Raw genomic sequence first — 20,689 nt, forward strand, 5'->3', positions numbered from 1 at the left:
ATATATATATTCCAGATGGATTACATTGTAAAGCTGCTTGATATTTTTTTATAATAATAATACTAATAATAATTTGCCATATTTATGTTCACTGTAAATATATTTTGCTCTTTTAAAAAAAAAAATTTTTAAATGCCCAAAAATATGAATGGATATAAAGCATTCACATAAATATATTTTATAATTCACACATTTTTGCTGTTTTTAAAAATATATTAAAAAATTTTTTTAAATCGTATCTGTGACCCTGCAGCACAAAACCAGTCTTAAATCATAAAATAGATAGGTAAAAATTGTAAGCCTGAAGTCGCTTGGGATAAAAGCGTCTGCTAAATGCATAAATTGAAGTCTCTGGGGTATAAAAATAGCAATAGCCAAAAATACATTGTATTGCAGATTTTTCTTTTATGCCAAAAATCATGTTCCATGAAGATATTTAGTAAATTTCCTACTGTAAATCAAATTTTTGATGAGTAATATGCATTGCTAAGAACTTCATTTGAACAACTTTAAAGATGATTTTATCATTTTTTTTGCTCTCTCAGATTCCAGATTTTCAAATAGTTGTATCTCAGACAAATATAGTCCTCCTAAAAACCATACATCAATGGAAAGATGATTTCCTCAGCTTTCAGATGCTGTATAACTCTCTAGACCCTTCAGACCGGTGTTGGGTCACAGGTGTTTTTGAGCTTCAGTAGTGGACTGGCTCCGGCTGCGTCCCGATTCCTCTTTCATCATCTCTTCACGTATCCAGGGCAAGTAGTTCCCCAGTCGGGTGTAAACGCCGTATTTGCCCTCGGCAGCGCATCTCTCGCCCCAGCTCACCACGCCGGCCAGGAACCAGGTGCCCCTGTAGTTGACTACGAAGGGGCCGCCGCTGTCCCCTGTGCAGGCGTCCATCTCCTCCAGCAGGTATCCGGCGCAGAACATGTTGTCGGTGATGACGTGCTCGGTGGAGTTGATGCAGCTCATCTGATCGGCCACAGGAAGCACCACCTTCCTCAGGAAGCGGGAGGAGAGCCGCAGGAAGCCCGTGGAGCCCCATCCAGACACCAGGCCCTGCTCCCCGGGCTTCAGCAGCCGCGTGGCCAGGTTGGCATCGGGCAGACAGACGGGGACGGAGAAGGGCCCCAGAGTGACGGGATGGGACAGATAGAGCAGAGCGATGTCGCTGTCGAAGGTGTAGTCGTGGAAGTGTGGGTGGACGACGATCTTCTGCACCGTGATCTTCTGCTCGTCTTTGTCTGGACGCATCTTATCATAGTCTCCTGCGGGAACGTCAAACACACGTCTGGGATTAGTGCAACATTACAACCCTCCCCAAAACAATCTAATCTAATTTGATGATGCTTATATGTATAGTATATAATATACCGTATTTTCCGGACTATTAGTCGCACTTTTTTTCATAGTTGGGCTGGTCCTGCGACTTATAGTCAGGTGCGACTTATTTATCTAAATTAATTTGACATGAAGCAAGAGAAAACATTACCCTCTACAGCCACCAGAGGGCGCTGTATGCTGCTCAGTTCTCCTGTAGTCTACACTGAAGACATACAGCGCCCTCTCGTGGCTGGAGACGGTAATGTTTTCTCTTGGTTCTAAATAAATGCTACTTATATATGTTTTTTTCCTCATCATGACGTATTTTTGGACTGATGCGACTTATACTCAGGTGCGACTTATAGTCCGAAAAATACGGTATATGGATTATTATCACTACCTCAGACTAAAACATTTTTAATTTCACTGAAATACAAATAAAAATAAATCTTTGTCAGTTGTTCGGATTACATATTCAATTCGCTTAGTTTAAGATGACATGCAAAAATAACTACAACTTAAAAAAAACTACTAACAACTAAAGCCTAATAAAAACTATTATAGGCACGAAACAGTACTATATACATATATATATAATCATAATAGACAAAAAAAAACTTGATTACAGAAAACAGAAAATAACATCTATAAAAATTAACTGAAAAAAATATGAACAAACACTATAATAGTATTTCAATCATTGCAAAACAACACACTCATGCACACACACACACACACACACACACACACATAGAGATAGATAGAATGATAGATAGAACAATAGATAGATAGAACTTTATTAATTAATGATTACTGTAATTTTGCAATGTGACCTTGTTCATTACAACCAAAGCATTTCCTAACAAATGCTTATAACTAGTGAACAAGAATCTCATTCTTATTACTGTAATGCATGAATAATCATCTTAAACAATGATTTTTACATCAGAATAAATTAAGCACAACAAATGCATGCTGTATAATGAATAAACTTTTTTTTTTTTTACAAAAATAAAACATATTTGTTGTATTAAGTATTACAGATATTGGTGTAGAAAATGTTCCTCCTGTATTTATTTATTTACTCATTCCTTCCTTTCACTTGCATACTTATATAATTATATATAAAATCATTATTCCTTTAGGAAAAATACGTGACAAAAATTAAATACTGAAAATACAGCGGAACATTAATATTTTAATTAACATTATTTATTAGGATTTAATGAATTAATCTAAAAAGTAAATGTATTATGTTACAGTATGATTTCTACTTCAAATGAATGTTCTTTTGAACTTAGAAAAAAACTAAACTAATATATATATACACACACACCCACACACACACTCATAATTCCTCATGAAAGTGATTTGTAATCCTTTATCACACACTCATATAGATGTGAATGGGTGCTACAGACCGATGGTCACATGATCTGGTGTTTGCTGGAGACAGTGAGCTGCCGTCACGACCCAGCGCTGACTGATCAGAGACCCCCCACAGAAGCCGTACTCATCCTTACGACGAAGAAGAACCTGCAGATGATGCGGTGCAGGTCATTTAACACAAGCTCTTCATTCAGAGCGATGACGGTCTCCTGAATGATCGCAGACGTCACTCACCTGCCACGGACTCCCGCCCTGACCCTGCAGCTGACCTCCGACGATGCGCGAGTCCTCGTTCACGCCGCTGATGTCACTTCCTGTGTCAGACAGCTCCTGTGATGCTGGATCGGTTTGGTTTGGCTTGTGAGTCGTGTTTACCAGTGAACTGTTTTTATGTAATGAGTGGGAGGAGTTTGTTGTGGTGTGGGTGTGGTTTGCATAATCAGCATCCGTGAGGCTAACATCATCCAGTGAGCGAGACATGATCCCACCAATCCACTGCTTCCCACACGGATACTGCACTAACACACACACACACAGATACTTCTCATCAGTGTGTTAGGTGTTTACTCTTATAAAAACAACCACAGGTCATTTATCATGTAGTTAAAAAATAAATAACCTAAAAAAATATTAATTGACCAAAAAAAAAAGATTATAATTATAAATAAGTTGTTAGCGTTAAATAAAAATAAACATTAAAGCATAGAATATATTATTTCGTTATTTTAAATAAACTTTTAACAGATGAAATTAAATAATATAAAGAATTAATTAATTAAAAATGTAAACTTATTTCTCAATATTTGAAGTACTAACATAAATAAAACTAAACCAAGTTACAATTAAAATCTAAAACTTAAAACTATATAGAATTTTTTTTTAAATTATAAAATAAAATAAATGCATCTATTTTTCTATCTATAGTGTATAAATATATTTATATAGACATGTTTATAATTTTTTTTTAAATGCTCGAGAAATGTTTAAAATAAAATTTTGTATTTGTATATATCATATACAGATATAAATCTTTATCATATTTGTCTTTAATGTAACGAAATATTGTAATACACTGTAATGGGAACTATTTTTGAGAATAAAGACTACAATAAGACATTAGTGATGTAAATTTGTGATTAAAAAGATGTTATATAACTATAATAATAAAAAAGGAAGTCAGAGTGCTAATCATGTTAATGGTCCTAAAAAGGCTTTGTTTTATTTTTCTTAATGCCCAAATAATTAATTTCAAAGTGAAACAAGATTAAGATTCACCGGTAAAAAAAAAAAAAAATGTTTTAATTTTTTATAAATGCAATAAATTCTACTAAATGGATTCTGCTAGTTTCAGCTCTTGTTTGAGTTGAGTAGAGGTGTGTGTTTGTACCTGATGGATTGCAGCTGCGTCCGTCTTCATCCAGCTGGTAACCGTCTGCGCAGCTGCACACAACACCAGCCGTCTGCTCCGACTGACTGCAGTAATGCAGACACCCTCCGTTCTTAAACTTACAGTCAAACACCTCTGAAGACACACAGACACACGGTCAACCTGCTGGCTGCTCGAGAGAAAGACTAAGCAGTCAACAGCTCAAAACTATGCAGTGTGTATTCTGCGGTAAACGCAGACGAATGAACCTGTTTGACAGTTCGTCCCGCTGTACTGCGGAGGACACAGACACTCGCGAATGCCGCGGCTCTCGCTGCAGATTCCTCCATTCAGACACGGGTTAAATCTACACAGATTCAGATCTACACAGGACGACAACTCAATCAGCTCCATCATAATCAGTTTATGCAGAAAATGGTGTATCGAGAAAAGTCTTACTCTGATATTTGTACCAGAACTCCATCTAAAAGAACACAAGGACATGAGAGTCAGACGACAATGATGTGATTGGATTCTTCAAAATAAAAGTTCCATTTAGAACTTAAGAGGTTTTTAAAAAGGTGTGATGTCATAGAAGAATCTTTAAGTCATACAAATATCTTTTTACTCTCTAATACTTTACAAAAAAGTAGTTTTTTTTTGAGTATCATATGATCAGAGGTGGGTAGAGTACCCAAAAACTTTACTCAAGTAAAAGTAAAAGTAATTCTAGAAATATTTACTCAAGTAAAAGTAAAAGTACTAGTCTTGAATAGTTACTTGAGTAAGAGTAAAAGAGTATCGGATAAAAAATCTACTCAAGTAGTTAGTTACTAGTTACTTTGGGTCATATATACGGAGCCTTTTTTTATATAGATATATAGACAAAAAATGTATGTAATGTATGTGTGTGTGTATAAATGTATATATTTCATCAGCCTTTAATCCAATTTATGTAATTTATTATAAAACCCTGTCTGTTTATTTAAGTAACAAATATAGGTGTCATGCCATAACATATTTTTAATACGACTGACTTTATTTTAAATGTGAATTTAACATTGAAAGTTAATGTGATATAAATATTGCTACTAATCTTTCATTGTTCAGAAAGAGAGCAAATAACATTTACATTATTAAACATAATTTTCACTGACAGTCTAGATATCATTCACTCTCAGAAACTACCATTAAAATCACTGAAACTGTTAACACTGTGAAATCAATATCTTAATTATAGATTCGTACACACATCTGCACTTTGTTGTTTCTGACGAGAGAATTCGGCAGAAAGAGGTATTCAGTAAGTGAGCGAGTGAAGGAAGCACCGGCATTTCAGCGATGACTCATCGGAACACCTCTGATTGGCCATTGCATTCAAAAGCTCAACAGAACCGTGTGTGATTGGTTATAATGCGCAGCGCTGTAAAAACGCGTCTGTGTCTGGCTCAGCGCCAGCAAGCGATCACAGATCTGAATTTAGCAGCTGATGATATGACTTGCTGAACGTACTCGCACTGGTGTGATTGTATTAAAATTAATAAAATCTTAATCGGCTATTCTTTGTCTTTTGGAAGCTGCATTCAACCTGTTATAAGCCACACACGTACAACAAACTAATATCACAGTGGTATCGTGTACTGTAATCGAATGTAGCCCAAGTTATTACCTGTTAAACAGTAGACAGCACACGCGGTGTTCATCTAATAAGGATCTCCATCGCAAGCAAATAATAGCCTTTGTAGATTTGCTTTCAATTCAGTGCAGTTCCATAGCCCCGTTTTCAACGCGGCTAATATTCTTAAACGTTACAACTCTGAGTGAACCGCTTCAGAGCTCAGCGCGTGCAGCATGGAACTGAACGACTCAATCAAACTGATTCATGAACCAATTCACTCGTTTGCCAATTGGTTTGATCAAGCCTTTGAACAGAGTTGACTCAAAAGAATGAATCATTCGCGAATGGGCATCGCTCATTGTCCAGAAAAAAGTAGACGGCGCGTTTGGAATAAACTGAAGCATTTATTGCATTAAGATAAAGTAACGAGAGGGGCGTCGCCCACAGTAACGAAGTAAAAGTACAGATTTTTCCCAAAAAATGTACTCAAGTAAGAGTATAAAGTACCCATCTTTAAATATACTCCGAAAAGTATTCGTTACCCCCGAAAAATTACTCAAGTAAATGTAACGAAGTAAATGTAACTCGTTACTACCCACCTCTGCATATGATCCATCAGGCTTTTATGGCTCATAAAGTGTGATATAATAAGAATATGGAGGGAACTTTCTTTATTTTGAAACTGAAACTATGTAATTTTGTAAAAAGAAAAAAAAAAAATTCTGATGCTTGAAATGCATTTTAAAATTATATTAAAATCAGTCGTCACTACAGATATATCTACAATAATGTCTTAGTAAGATGAGATTTAAATGATCTGAACATATAATGCAATGAAATACATAAATGACAATCAGCATAAAAATCTTAAAATCAAGATATGATCTGAGCTGGATGTATGAGGAAATATTATTTTAATTTTTTTTATGCCTGAAATATTTCAAAAGGGTTGTAATAGAAATAGAAATTGCTATTTTGTTAGTAAATACTATTACTAATGTGACCCTGGAGCACAAAGCAGCCCAGCATAAATTGCATGGGTGTATTTGTAGCAATGGCCAACAGTACACTGTATAGGTCAAAATTATTGATTTTTTTATATTAATAAAATAATTCCATGAGGATATTTTGTAAATTTCCTACTGTAATTATATATTTATTATTAGTAATATGCATTGCTAAGGACATCATTTGGACAAGTTTAAAGGTGATTTCTCAAGAAATTATGATAAGACCCTTATGACTGGGCTTGTGGTCTAAGGTCACTAATAATAAATCATAATGTAGAGGCACTGCTTTAAAAGAGCCTAGAAACTGAGATTCTGATCTGATGAACCGGATGATACATCAAGATCATAATTAATCTCCAAAGAGCCATATATGAGCACAAGAAGGCCATGCAGAGCAGAATAAGATGATGTGGTGTGACTGTACTGTTTTCTCTCTGCTCTGGAAGATCTCGGCCGCCTCCTCTAGAGAGCAGCGCTCCTCATAACACTCCCGCTCCAGATTCCCAGGCTTCATCTCCTCCAGGAAGACGTTTGCCCTTCGGTTCCTGAGCAGATGAACAGCATCACGCCTCTCCAGAAACACTGAACACAATAAACACGCTTGATCAGGGATAGACAGATAGAGAGACTGACAGACACACACACACACACGCACACACACACACACACAGACAGAGACATACACACACACACACAGACAGACAGACAGACAGACAGATAGATCACCTGGTGACTGGAGCGCTGAGGTCAGATGAATTAAGAGAAGAATCATCCAGCTCATTGATTCAGACATCAAGAAACTGCAGATTTGGTGTAAATGAATCTGATAAACAAGACAAAACTGAAGGCCTGTTGACACCACAAACTATAACCATAATGATAGAGTTTAAAAAATCGTGTTTAGTGGAGTCTACACACAACTATAAGAATGTTGTTGGAATAAACCTTTCCAAATCATGCCATCTAACCTGATAAAAGTCAGGTGGGAAAGTGGAGATATATTGATACTCGAAACCATGATCAGCGGATTTTTAAATGATTCCCAATATTTTTTCAGCATTTCTAAAATTTGTACATCCTTTGCATTTTTCAATGTCAAGACCATGCCTGTTGTAATTAGCATTTAATTTACGTTTGAAAAAGATTTGTTATAAATGACAGCATTAATTCAAGTTTCTTAAACCATGCAATCCATCCTGAGACATAACTCTCTTTAAATTAATTGTGTATCATTAAAGTATTTTGAGATTATTTGTACTCTTTTTTAAAATTTTTATAATCATGAAAACTGGACATTTAATGCTCTTAGAATATTAAAAATAAACTTTCAAATAAGGTAATATTTTGGGTAAATATTTTTTGGGACTTCTGAGAAAATTTTTTTTAGTCACCTTTAAATCATGTTTACAAACAAAATGGACATTTATATCTTTAGAATATAAAAAATAAACATTTAAATAACGCTATATTTTGGGTGAAAATAAAATTAGTAGAAGGTTTCTGAAAAAACATTAAGATAACATTCAAATCACACAAAAAAATGTAATTTGAACATTCTTATAATATTACAACTAATCGTTCAAATACTGTTACATTTTGGGTGAAAATAAAGTCAGCAGAAAATTGTAAGAAACATTTTTGTAACATTTAAATAATGTTATATCCTGTTCAGAAACATTTCAAAACAATGTTCCCCCAATGTTTTTACAACCTAAATTTGTTGCCAAGGTAAACATCTGTTAATGTGGTTTACGCTCATATAGTTATTGCAATTTGCTGTGGTTGTTGTTCATGGTATGAACGGGCCTTAACGATAATAACAAACATAAATAGTACTAATTCCATGAGAATAAGTTCAAAATAACCATAAAGATAACGACACAGAGGAATGATATTGTTAGAATATATTTATAATTCTCAGTCTGAACAGGTCTTAAATTTTATTCAACAGTAGTTAATATCTACAGCACAGCTTAATATTAATATATTCAATAATAAAACACCCAAAATCAAATAGAAAGCATTCAAGCACAGATCTTTGAATTGTTTTCTGTTCTTTTGAATAATCAATAGTATTTACATACTAATAAAACAATGTTTAGACTGAATGCACTGTAAGTCGCTTTGGATAAAAGCGTCTGCTAAATGTATAAATGTAATTGTATTTTCTCACCTTTTTGAGTCGTTTGACCCGATTTAGGTCAGTCCTGAGCAGGTTCACTTTTACTATTTCAGTGTTTCTGAAGACAGCAGTCCTAAAAATCACTATTTGTACTGCACTACAGCATCGACCTTTAGACAGACAGTGTTTACACACATATGAACACACACAACCTGCACAAACTCTTAAATCAGCGTAAACACTCCACTGAACGAACAATAACGGTTTAAATCAAACCAGATTACTGTATAAAAAAACAGATAAACATGTGTTTTGTCACTTTCATGAACTAAATGTAATTGTTTGTCAGCCTATACTGTGTTGGGGAAAGTAACTTTTAAAAGTGATGCAATACAGTATTGTGTACTGTGTTACTTTTTATTAAAATTATGCTTTTGTGTTACTTTTTGTCATCTGGGCTGAGCTTGTTTATTTGTTTTTAATTAAAAAAATTACTATAATTTTTAAATTATTTTATCTGCAAATCAGTTTTGAAAATGATGGCGATAACCATAAAAAAGTTTAATATCGGTGCCGATAATCGGTCAGGGCTAAAGAGATAAACGTGTTTTGTCACTTTCATGAACTAAATGTAATTGTTTGTCAGCCTATACTGTGTTGGGGAAAGTAACTTTTAAAAGTAATGAAATACAATATTGTGTTACTCCTTAAAAAGTAACTGTGTTACTTTTTATTAAAATTATGCTTTTGTGTTACTTTTTGTCATCTAGGCTGATCTTGTTTATTTGTTTTTAATTAATAATTGTAATAATTTTTTAATTATTTAATCTGCAAATCGGTTTTGAAAAAGACTGATAGCGATAACCATAAAAAAAGTTTAATATCGGCACCGATAATCGGTCAGGGCTGAAGAGATAAACGTGTTTTGTCACTTTCATGAACTAAATGTAATTGTTTGTCAGCCTATACTGTGTTGGGGAAAGTAACTTTTAAAAGTAATGAAATACAATATTGTGTTACTCCTTAAAAAGTAACTGTGTTACTTTTTATTAAAATTATGCTTTTGTGTTACTTTTTGTCATCTGGGCTGAGCTTGTTTATTTGTTTTTAATTAAAAAAATTACTATAATTTTTTAAATTATTTTATCTGCAAATCAGTTTTGAAAATGATGGCGATAACCATAAAAAAGTTTAATATCGGTGCCGATAATCGGTCAGGGCTAAAGAGATAAACGTGTTTTGTCACTTTCATGAACTAAATGTAATTGTTTGTCAGCCTATACTGTGTTGGGGAAAGTAACTTTTAAAAATAATGAAATACAATATTGTGTTACTCCTTAAAAAGTAACTGTGTTACTTTTTATTAAAATTATGCTTTTGTGTTACTTTTTGTCATCTAGGCTGATCTTGTTTATTTGTTTTTAATTAATAATTGTAATATTTTTTTAATTATTTAATCTGCAAATCGGTTTTGAAAAAGACTGATAGCGATAACCATAAAAAAAGTTTAATATCGGCACCGATAATCGGTCAGGGCTGAAGAGATAAACGTGTTTTGTCACTTTCATGAACTAAATGTAATTGTTTGTCAGCCTATACTGTGTTGGGGAAAGTAACTTTAAAATTGATGCAATATAATATTGTGTTACTCCTTAAAAAGTAACTAAATGTGTAAAAAATTATACTTTTGTGTTACTTTTTTTCATCTGGGCTGAGCTTGGATATTTGTTTTTAATTAATAATTGCAATAATTTATAAAATAATTTAATCTGCAAGTCGGATTTGAAAATGACTGATAGCGATAACCATAAAAAAAGTTTAATATCGGTGCCGATAATCGGTCAGGGCTAAAGAGATAAATTTGTTTTGTCACTTTCATGAACTAAATGTAATTGTTTGCCAACCTATAGTTGACTTACAGTTGACACATGAATTGTCACTTGCACTATCAAGTCAGTGTTGCATCATCACTAAAGTTTGTAAATTAGATTTTTTCTTTTAAGTTTTTGCTAGTGTTTATACCATTGAACGCTCGTGCACTTTCCTGGAGACCGTGCACACATGCACACTTGCAGCGCACACATAATAATCACAGAAACACATTACTTTGTTTGCAGTGCATGTTTTTCTGTGCTCATGTTAACCGTTCCCACTCAGTCCGTGCTGCTTCTGTACCACACATGGACTACATAGGCACTGCAAACGTGTGTGATGTGTGAACTTCACATACAGTGGACAAAATCAGGCTTGCACAGTGTAAGCAATTGTGCAACAATAAAACAATTGTAAAAACAAAAAAACAGTGCATAATCAAACATTTAGGTGAATATATATATTTTTTTAAATGTCAAAAAAATGGTCCCCTCCACCCCTCGACTATTTTTTCAGGCCCTGGATAAATGTCTAAAAATCTTGATTGGATCATCTCTATGAATAATTCTACATGATAAAATGAAGACTTTAAAAAGATGGGTATTGGTGATCGGATCGGCAGCACCCCTAATAAAAACACAAGTACAAATTGGGCAAAAGAATGTTTTAATTCACATTCTATTCTACAAGTAGTTACAATATTTACAGTATTTAAAAAAAAAACAACCAAAAAAAGCAACAAATGAACAAAATAAACAGTGCATGTGTTAATATCTCAAACATTTCTCAGTCATGTAACAGAGAACAATAAATGCAGCTACCTGTTCGAAAGCAGCACCTGATTGAAGTGGATTTCCTGTAATACTCCATGATGAGACCTAGACTATGGATTAGACATCTGTAGTGTTTAAGAGGTAGACTACGGCTCTATTCAGTAGTGTTGAACTAGGATTGTTAATGTAAGACTCTTCTTTCAAACGAAATCTGAAATCGAAGGCCACAGTCACTTCGCCGACAAATGCTCATCCGCTTCAAAACGCACACTTATTCCTCTTTGAGTGTTAAAAATCATTATTAAAAGCTGTGTTCGAATCAAACAAAGCATCATGCACATTCAGACCTTTTTGATGGGGGTCGAGAAATACGTGATTTTGAGGCTCTTTTATCTGCCTGCAGCAAAGCCAGTTTATCATCACGACTTAAAAAATGAATAAACTAACAATCAAACAGGGTATATGAAAAACAAGGGACTTTAAGGAATTAGTTTTAGTTGGCATCAGCTGAACTCGGTTATAAAAGAGTTATGATTTCGTCCGTCACGTCAGACGAGGGAACCGGCTCTGCTCTGCGCCGGAACCATGACGGGAACGGCACCCATGCGCTCTAGCGTGGCTTGGCTCACGGCGTACGAGTGCGTGTGTTGTTGTCCGTGTGTCACGGCTGGCATCGAGGCGGCAGGTGGGCGGAGACTCAGGGAGCCGTTACTGCGAGCGATGACGGGCGGCGAGGGGGCGGAGCTTGTGGTGACCACCAGAGTCTTGGGCGGAGGCAGGGTGTGGCTCCCGTTGGTGTAGGGCACGTTTCCCGCCGCGTTAGAGCCAGCGCTGAAGGTCTGTCGCGTGTCGCCGTTGTAGCGCGTGTAGGAGCTGGTGTCGTAGCTGGGTTTGGGGTTGTGCCAGTAGCGGCTGTTGTAGGTGTTGGTGGACGTCAGCGTGTCGTTCTCCGAAGACGAGGCGTCCGCTTGGAACGCTTTAACCGATGAGGATCTCTTCGGAGGGAGATCGTCCTCCCTGTGTGAGGTGGGATGGGAAGATCTCAATTCAGCAATGATTTAGATATTTCAAAAAAAACTTTTAACACTTTCCCGGGCCAGCATTTTTGAAAAAAGTTGGCAGCCACCACCAATTTTTGACTTAAATTGCATGGCCTCCAGTATATTTTGCTGTATGAATATGCAATACACCAACATAAAGATCGAAGCCTCTACTTTTAAACAAAAATAAATCTGGTTTATTCAAACTAAAAGCATCTTTTTTTATCAACACTTGAATATATGTTGAATATGATTTCAGCGGGGAAGCATTTTCCTGTAAAAAATGAGAGAACTCGATAATGGCGGGGAAAGAGTTAAAATGAGGGTTGTGGGAAATTTCTGTGAATTACAACTATGCTGTAAAATATTTCTGTAAAGAAACGGAAATAATTTTTTTTTTAAAGTTATATAAACATTAAGACTAGGGCTGTCAGTTTAACACGCAAATTTAATTTTGTCAATGAAAACAATTCATAAATGCAGTTATATGCTCCCTAAAATGTAAGTTATTTACAAGTAGGAAATTTACTAAATATTTTCATGGAACATGATCTTTATTTAATATCCTAATGATTTTTGGCATTAAAGAAAAATAGATAATTTTGACCCATACATAGTTTTTTTGGTGGATCCAGGGTCACATATTATATTATGCTAGGTGACTGTGAAGGTGTTTCTAGTTTTTTTTTTCAAACTCTTTTTATTAAAAAGTGCAAGAAATACTTGTTTTCATCATATTAAAATGATGTTTCATGTTTCAGTTGTTTCAAATGAACTTTATATTGATATAAAGACACACCTGATCTCGTTGGGAATCTCCTCCTCCTCGTACTTGTTCTTGTTTCTCCAGTAGAAGAGCGTGACGAGCCCCAGTGAAGAGCAGATGAGGAGCGCCAGGATGGCAGTGATGATGATTCCTGCGATCAGACCGATGCTCTGAGACTGCGCTGTCACACATCAGAGACAGAGAGACCGCTGTGAGGTCACACACCAGACCGGACGTGTGATCTAACCTGATAACTGCTGTGTGGTCTCCCATCATCACTGTCTGTGCACAGATCTGAAGTATACACTCATATTTACAGCATGATGTGGAATGTCAGAATTTGGTAAAAAAAAAAAAAATCCAATGTTAAACTTTTAATAAACTGTTTTTAAATTGTAAGTTAATTAATATGTTAGTTAGCCATGTTTAATTTGATGACCGCTGTACGTGTATATTAAAACACAAATGATTATTATCAAATATAGACAGGAACTCAAAGGTCTTCACTACAGCCTTATAATAAAGGTTCAGTTTTTTAAAAGGAATATCACAGTTTTCCTCCATGTTTTGATTTGATCAATAAACCTGTTATTTAGCACATTGTTTGTTTGCCAAAAAAAATAGAAAGTTATTTTTACGATTACATTTTATGCCTTCATTTGATAACTATCATTTTTAATAAAAAATGTGTTTTATATCATAAAAGGACATTTATTTCTGTATTTTTGATCAAATAAATGCAGGCTTGATGAGCAGGAGAAACTTCTTTCAAAAACATTAAAAATAGTAATGTTTCCAAACTTATGGTCTGTACTGTAGATATGAAAATAAAATACAACTAAATTAAAATAAAATTTATAAAATTAATAAAAATATTTATATATTAATAAAAATAGTAAATAAAAAAATAAAAAAATTATATTCCATAACAATTTACAAATGTATTATTTACAATTTATAATTATAGGGCAATGGTAAACATTTTAATAAAGTATGAATTACAAAATTTGCATGAATTACATTGATTAAATATGCATTTTGATTATTTAAAATGCAATTAAACCTTTAAAACAGAATCCAGAAAAATGTAAATGTAAAACAAAAATCTGGAAACCTTAAAATGGAAAAATGGAATCAGGGAAAATAATAAAACCGAATTAGTGCAAATAAGTGTGACTCACGTGCCACGACCTGCAGGTTGAGGACGCAGGTGCTCTTCCCGATGGCGTTCGAAGCCGTGCACTGATACAGTCCAGATGTGCTGGAGCTGATGTTCCTCAGCGTGACCGAACCCTGCATCTGATCTGAGCAACACAAAACACTCAGTAAAACATCTGAGGGACACCAATATGAGAACAGGTTTCCTGATGTGGAAGCCATTAACAGATGACACTGAGAATACTAAATAAATAATGTATTTAGATTGTGCTCCTGTTTACAAGATCTGAATATGTTCTTGTCTACTGTCTACTGTATAAGACTACTGTACTTTGTAGGACTGGTGGATGAAAATCACACTTTGATAACAGTCTCCATATGGAAATAAATACATTTAAACAACTAATGATCTCGAATCCCTGTTGTTCTAGAAGAGTACAGAGTGATTTTGCAGTAAACTGAATGGACTCTAGATGGCAGTACGATCGTAGTTTTTGCATCAGGGGCTGAATCTCTGTTACAGTTTGAGAAAGTAAAAATGTCTCTCACAGCCGTGAAAAACTTGATTGATTTATTAATCATAAAAATATAACAGCATCTTTAGAATAAGGCTACTGTCCACAGACATTCTCTGAAGATCATGTGACACTGAAAGACTGGAGGAATGATGCTGAAAATAACAGATTGTGCATCACAGGAATAAAATTACACGCTAACACAGATTCACACAGAAAACAGTTATTTTAGATTGCAAAAATATTTCACAATTTTACTCGTATTTTTAATCAAATAAATGACGCTTTGATAAGCAGAAGAGACTCTTTCACAAACATAAGCGTGATTCTGTAGCCGTGTTCTGAAGCGTGACGTTGTGAGAGAACGGGTCAGGTCCCCGGCAGACACACACGGTGAACCGGGAAGGTCAAAGGTCACAGCAGGAGTCAAGAGCTGTGCATTTACCCCGATTCCCACGGGCAGGGGTTTGGTACCTTTGCATGGCATTGTGGGGCAGTTTGGGCACCGACTCCAGCTTCTCCCATGGAGTAGGTGGGTGTCGGGATGCCCTCGTCCGAACCACACACAGCATCACATCACTGCCCACGTCCAGTGACCCCTGAACACGACAGGACGGGGTGGACGGAGGAACTGCAGGCGCAGAGAGAGAGAACAGATCAGCGTCTTACCCTGTGTGTAATGTGTCAATAAATAATACTGAAATACACTAAAACGGAATAAAGAAATTAATTAAACCTAAATAGTAATTAATAGTTAACTGACAAGTTCTAATAACTAAAATAAAAACTGAAAATATAAAATAAAAGCAAAAAAAAAAAAAAAAACTACAATAGCTAGAGAAATAAAATAAAAAATAACTAAAAATTATTTAAAATGGGGTTAAACCTAAATAATATCTTCAACTAATAAAATGATAAATAAGTACCTAAAATGACCTAAAACTAAAGCAAAAATTAAAAAAATTTATAAAAGGCAAATCAAAATATAAAAATACAAAATATAAATAAAAATAATAAATAAATAAAATAACAATAAAATAAATAAAACAAATTAAAATGAAAACTAAAAATATAAAAGCTAATTCGAAATATAAATAATACTATAATCGTATAAAAGTAAGAATCCATATATAAATAAAATCTATAACAGTTTATAATATACTGTTCGAACGCAACTTATTTATGATCGGATTTTGTTTAAGAAAAAAGCATCCATCAAATTATAATAAAACAAGTCAAGAAAAGAGATTTTAATACTGTTGTTTATGTTGCTTTTTTGTTCATTCACCACACTGGAAACTGAAGGTCAAGCAAACCGCATTGCATTGTGGGATACAGTAAACTGAAGAAGAATCATGCAGACAGAATACTATGCTCTATAATGAAATCCCTGGGGTATATTTGTAGCAATAGCCAAAAATACATTGTATGGGTCAAAATTATAATATAATATATATGTTCCCGTGCCTCACCCAGCACAGTGAGGCCGATGACGCCGATGTTGCGCCCCCCGCGGTCAGGAAGGTTGTTGACCAGACACTGGTACGTCCCTGTGTCCGACAGCTGTGTGTTATTGATGAAGATCGAGGCACTTGTGCTGGGCATGATGGAGACGAAGCCCACACGCGGTTCATGTGATTGGCTAAACTGAAGACCTGGCCGCTCTGATAGATGATCACCTGTCACACATCAATATACAGAAACCTCTTCATTTATGCAGGTTTTCAGGTAAAACAGGTAAATATGAATATTAAATGCAAGAAAGAGCACATATTTATTTACACAGCACAGACTGTTTCAAGAAGCTTGTGTTTAAGGTGTTAAATGCTCAAATTTTGGCTGTAAAGCTGCATTATATTATTAATATCAACATCTTTTAAGCCCTAAATGAGCAGCTGAAGCCAACCAATCACAAATCAGTATGCAAATGTCCCAATGACATCATCACTGCACGCCGAAGTAGTCTGAGTTTGAAAGCTGAATATTTGAATGCTAATCACACTTAATCTTTAATAAAAATGTTCATTTAAATATGCAAATTTATTAACTAGACGCAGAGTTAAACTATGAAACAAAGTTTTAATAAGGTATGTTTGATATGTCTGAATTAAACGTGGAAGACTGCGGAGCAGAAAAATACCAAGAGCTTTTAGATTTTATTTCAAGTAATGTTTTTTATTATTTTATTTAACATTAATAACCCTGGACAAAGCAAGTTGTGTTATATTTTTTTTTATTATTTATATATATTATTTTAGAAAAACATGCACTGACCAAACAAGACCAGGAACGTAAATTTAAAAAAAAGAGTTCCTTTTGATGTTTGATATTAAAAAGCAAGTATTAAAAGATGTAAATAAGATGAAATAAGGATGTTTCATATTTTCCAAATGGTCAATTATTGAAAGCATTTAGTTATGCAGCATTCTGAGCAGAGCTGTAGTCAGTCTGAGCTACTTGAATATTCAACACACACACACACACACTGAGAGTATAAAGCATTTTAAATGACTTTGATCTTTGTTAGAAGTCTCTGTGATCTGCCACATTAAAAGACACCTGCTTCACAGTGTGTGTGTGTGTGTGTGTGTGTAATAGGGATCATGGGAGGGTTTCAGTGGCCTTGGAGAGGCTCAATAATCACACACACACACACACACACACACAACACACACACACACACACACACACACACACACACACACACACACACACACACACACACACACACACACACACACACACACACACACAGTGTTTTGAGCAGCAGTACAAGAAGAATTTGTGTCACTCTAATGCATGTTATTAGCCGCCTAATTCATCATAACCACTCAATAGTGCACATTATGGATGAGCTCTTATTAGTGATGTTTTCATCACTAGTGCTGAGCAAAGATGACAGTGACCAATCACAAATCAATATGCAAATGTAACAGTGACATCATCACCGTCAACTGAAGTAGTTTGAATTTGCAAGTGAATATTTTAATGCAAATAATAGGAAGATAATCAACTTTTTTCACACAATTCAGAATTCTTCTTTTCCTCAAAATTTTTTGTTTAGGCTTAAAAAAAATTGCGAGATATAAATTCAGAATTGCAGTAAAAAGGTCTTAACTAAAAGTGCAATTAAAACTGAAACTTAAAAAATATATTATTACTTTAAATAAAATAAACAATAAATTAAATAATACAATCAAAAATAAAAATAAAAATCTTAGACTTATTTTATTTCATTTTAAAACTGAAATAAAAATGAATAACTATAAAGATATAATTAAAAAAATAAAATAAAATACACAGAAAAATGACTAAAACTGTACATGAAATTAAAACGAAGACAACAAATATAAAATAAAATAATTCAAAATATTAATAAAAGATTTCAAAGTGTCTCAATGAAACTAAAATAAGACTGAAGAGTGAAATCCACTCAGATTTCCTTCCACTTGTTTCCAGTGAGATGAAAGGAGGTCATCATCTGTGTACAGATGGTCATCAGCGGCCACATCATGAGCTGCCAATCATTAACCCCCTCCCTTACGACTCTCCATATGACTGCAGTGTCTTCCCTGATTCAGTCACTTCATAACATGTTTGCCACACGTATGCAGAGAAAACATAACATAAATATGACAGAATAAAATATAAATATGCAGAATAAAATATGCTAAATAGTTTACTTGGAATAAATGCACTAGCTGAACCTGCAAATGAACAAATGCTCAGAAGCAGTTCAGACGGGTTGATAGCATGTGTCTTTATGATAAGCTCAACATATGCTAAAGACACGGAGGCATAAATCCCCTCACTTATATGAAGCGCTGAGCAGTCATGCTGGGATACCGCCGACATACGAGTGAAACTAGAAAATAACTGTTAAAGATCCACATATGCACTGAACTTGCATTCATATTGTTGTCATATGACTTTGATTGTGGGAATAAATATAATTAAAATTTTAATCCATTTTGCATTGGAAGCCAGATCAAAAGATTAGTCGAAAATGAACCGTTAAAACACATTTCACTCTTCACAATGAAATGGATGGGGAGATGTTGAGTGCAGTGCATTGTGGGATACAGTACTGGAGTGTTTATATACTGCAAAAGGCAATAATTATTAGTATGCATTACTCATAAAGCCATTATAAAAAACATTGCAGTAACTGAAATAAAGCTCAATTCAAATTTAAATATAAATATATTACAAAAAAAACTTTAAACTTGAGTTACTTAAACATCAAAATAAATAAAAATGAGAAATATTTCTTGCAATTAACTGAAATAAATATGTTTTAAGCACTAAAAATGCCATAAAAAAATATTGATATATAATAAAAAATAACTTTTTTTTAATTTAATTATTTATATGAAAAGAGTTATATAACAACATAACAAAAATTGCTAAAACTTAAAAAAAAAATAATAAAATAAAGTGATTTCAAAATATGATTGAATATTATAATGGTTGCATAAGTGCATACACGGTTTAGCATCTAATAATGCTGATTAATAAATAGTGTTAACTGATTAAGTGCACTAAAATTAAATCTGAAATAAAAATAAAACATACAAATATTACTCAAATTTAAACCAATGAGTAGACTAGAAATAAAATCAGAAAAGCTGAATAAAAACAATTCACATTCAAAAAAAAAAAATGTTTACAAATAATACTAAATAACACAGTTTGGTACCAAATAAGTAAAAAATAACTACACAATAATGTTTTTTAAATTTGTCAGTGTTTGTATATTTATGGGTGTGTGTGTTGGTGTGTGTGTGTGTGTGTGTGTGTAACGAGCAGCTGCTGTGTTCTGGCTGTGTAGCTCTAGGTTAATTGTGCAGAAGATTTGTTTGTTTTGCGTGTATATTGAAACACTTGGAGGCAGGTGTGTGTGTGTGTGTGTGTTGTGTAAGTGTTTAGGTTACCTCTACAGAGTTACAGGTAAGAGTGTGTGTGTTTGTGTGAGAGAGAGATTATGTTGTTCACAGTTATATTCACAGTAAGAGTGTGTGTGTTGAGTGTGTAAGAGAGTGTGAGTGTGTGTGTGAGTGAGTGTGGTGAGAAGTGTGTGTGAGTGTGTGGGGGGCGGGGGTGGTGGCAGCAGTTGAATGAGAAAGGTGCTTCTGCGGGTCATTTATGAAAATAAACTACATGCCGCTTGATATATTTTAATTTACTAAGCATAAACAATAATCATTAGACAGCCTGCAAAAAATACTACGTCTGTTTTCTGGTGCCGTGACCGGATTTGCCAGTTTCTCTTGATCTTATTTGTTTATTTGCAATTTCTGTATAGTATATAGTCCAGCAGTTAAGATGGGAATGTTTTGTGGAGGGCTGCTGGTCTTTCTGTTGTGTGTTTACCGAGGCACTGAACTGCATCCATGCACAAAGTCAGATGACGGTCATGTTTAAGTAAATGAACACTGGCTCCTGTGCTCTCAGCATCCAAGCGACCGCTCATGATTCTGCCCTTCTCTTCAGCTTTCTCAGTCCGTTAATGAACACGGGAAGGTGCAAAATCTCAACAGGAAGTCTACAGTCACATGCGGTTTTCAAAAGAGAGAAACAAATGTACTAAAATGGAAACCATGAAATGTGAAACCGTGAAAAAACATTTGTGTTAAAACTCCATCAACACCACCAAGAAACAAAATGACATCATTCTCATTCAAACCAATGAAGATGTCTATACATGAACTTGCATTCAAGCTAATGAATGTTT

General features: G+C 34.5%; 1 protein-coding gene and 1 pseudogene across 2 annotated transcripts; both read right to left on the reverse strand.

Annotated features, from left to right (window-relative positions):
* Positions 1–544: 544 nt before the first annotated feature.
* LOC113081131 (coagulation factor X-like) lies at positions 545–9,006 on the reverse strand. 2 transcript variants are annotated; one of them, XM_026253166.1, is made up of 9 exons: positions 8,883–9,006; positions 7,436–7,532; positions 7,134–7,291; positions 4,541–4,565; positions 4,351–4,464; positions 4,103–4,237; positions 2,950–3,233; positions 2,748–2,862; positions 545–1,271 (listed from the first exon to the last, which is right to left on the reverse strand). In XM_026253166.1, exons 2-9 carry the CDS (start codon positions 7,500–7,502, stop codon positions 676–678), a joined length of 1,494 nt encoding a protein of 497 aa, XP_026108951.1. In that variant the 5' UTR covers positions 7,503–7,532; positions 8,883–9,006; the 3' UTR covers positions 545–675. The 2 variants fall into 2 exon arrangements, with proteins under 2 accessions (XP_026108951.1, XP_026108950.1); XM_026253165.1 differs by having other exon boundaries at positions 7,436–7,509; positions 8,883–8,999.
* A 2,346-nt stretch (positions 9,007–11,352) lies between these two features.
* LOC113081130 (immunoglobulin superfamily member 11-like) lies at positions 11,353–16,634 on the reverse strand (annotated as a pseudogene).
* Positions 16,635–20,689: the final 4,055 nt, after the last annotated feature.

This window comes from Carassius auratus, unplaced genomic scaffold, assembly GCF_003368295.1.
Source record: "Carassius auratus strain Wakin unplaced genomic scaffold, ASM336829v1 scaf_tig00033208, whole genome shotgun sequence".
Classification (NCBI taxonomy): Eukaryota; Metazoa; Chordata; class Actinopteri; order Cypriniformes; family Cyprinidae; genus Carassius; species Carassius auratus.

Coding starts and splice junctions, on each gene's coding strand:
- LOC113081131 (XM_026253166.1), bottom strand. CDS start 7,502: ATGTCTGAATCAATGAGCTGGATGATTCTTCTCTTAATTCATCTGACC. Junction 4,566..7,133: donor TCCAGAGCAGAGAGAAAACA/GTACAGTCACAC, acceptor GTGTTCTTTTAG/ATGGAGTTCTGGTACAAATA. Junction 1,272..2,747: donor ACCAGATCATGTGACCATCG/GTCTGTAGCACC, acceptor ACGTTCCCGCAG/GAGACTATGATAAGATGCGT.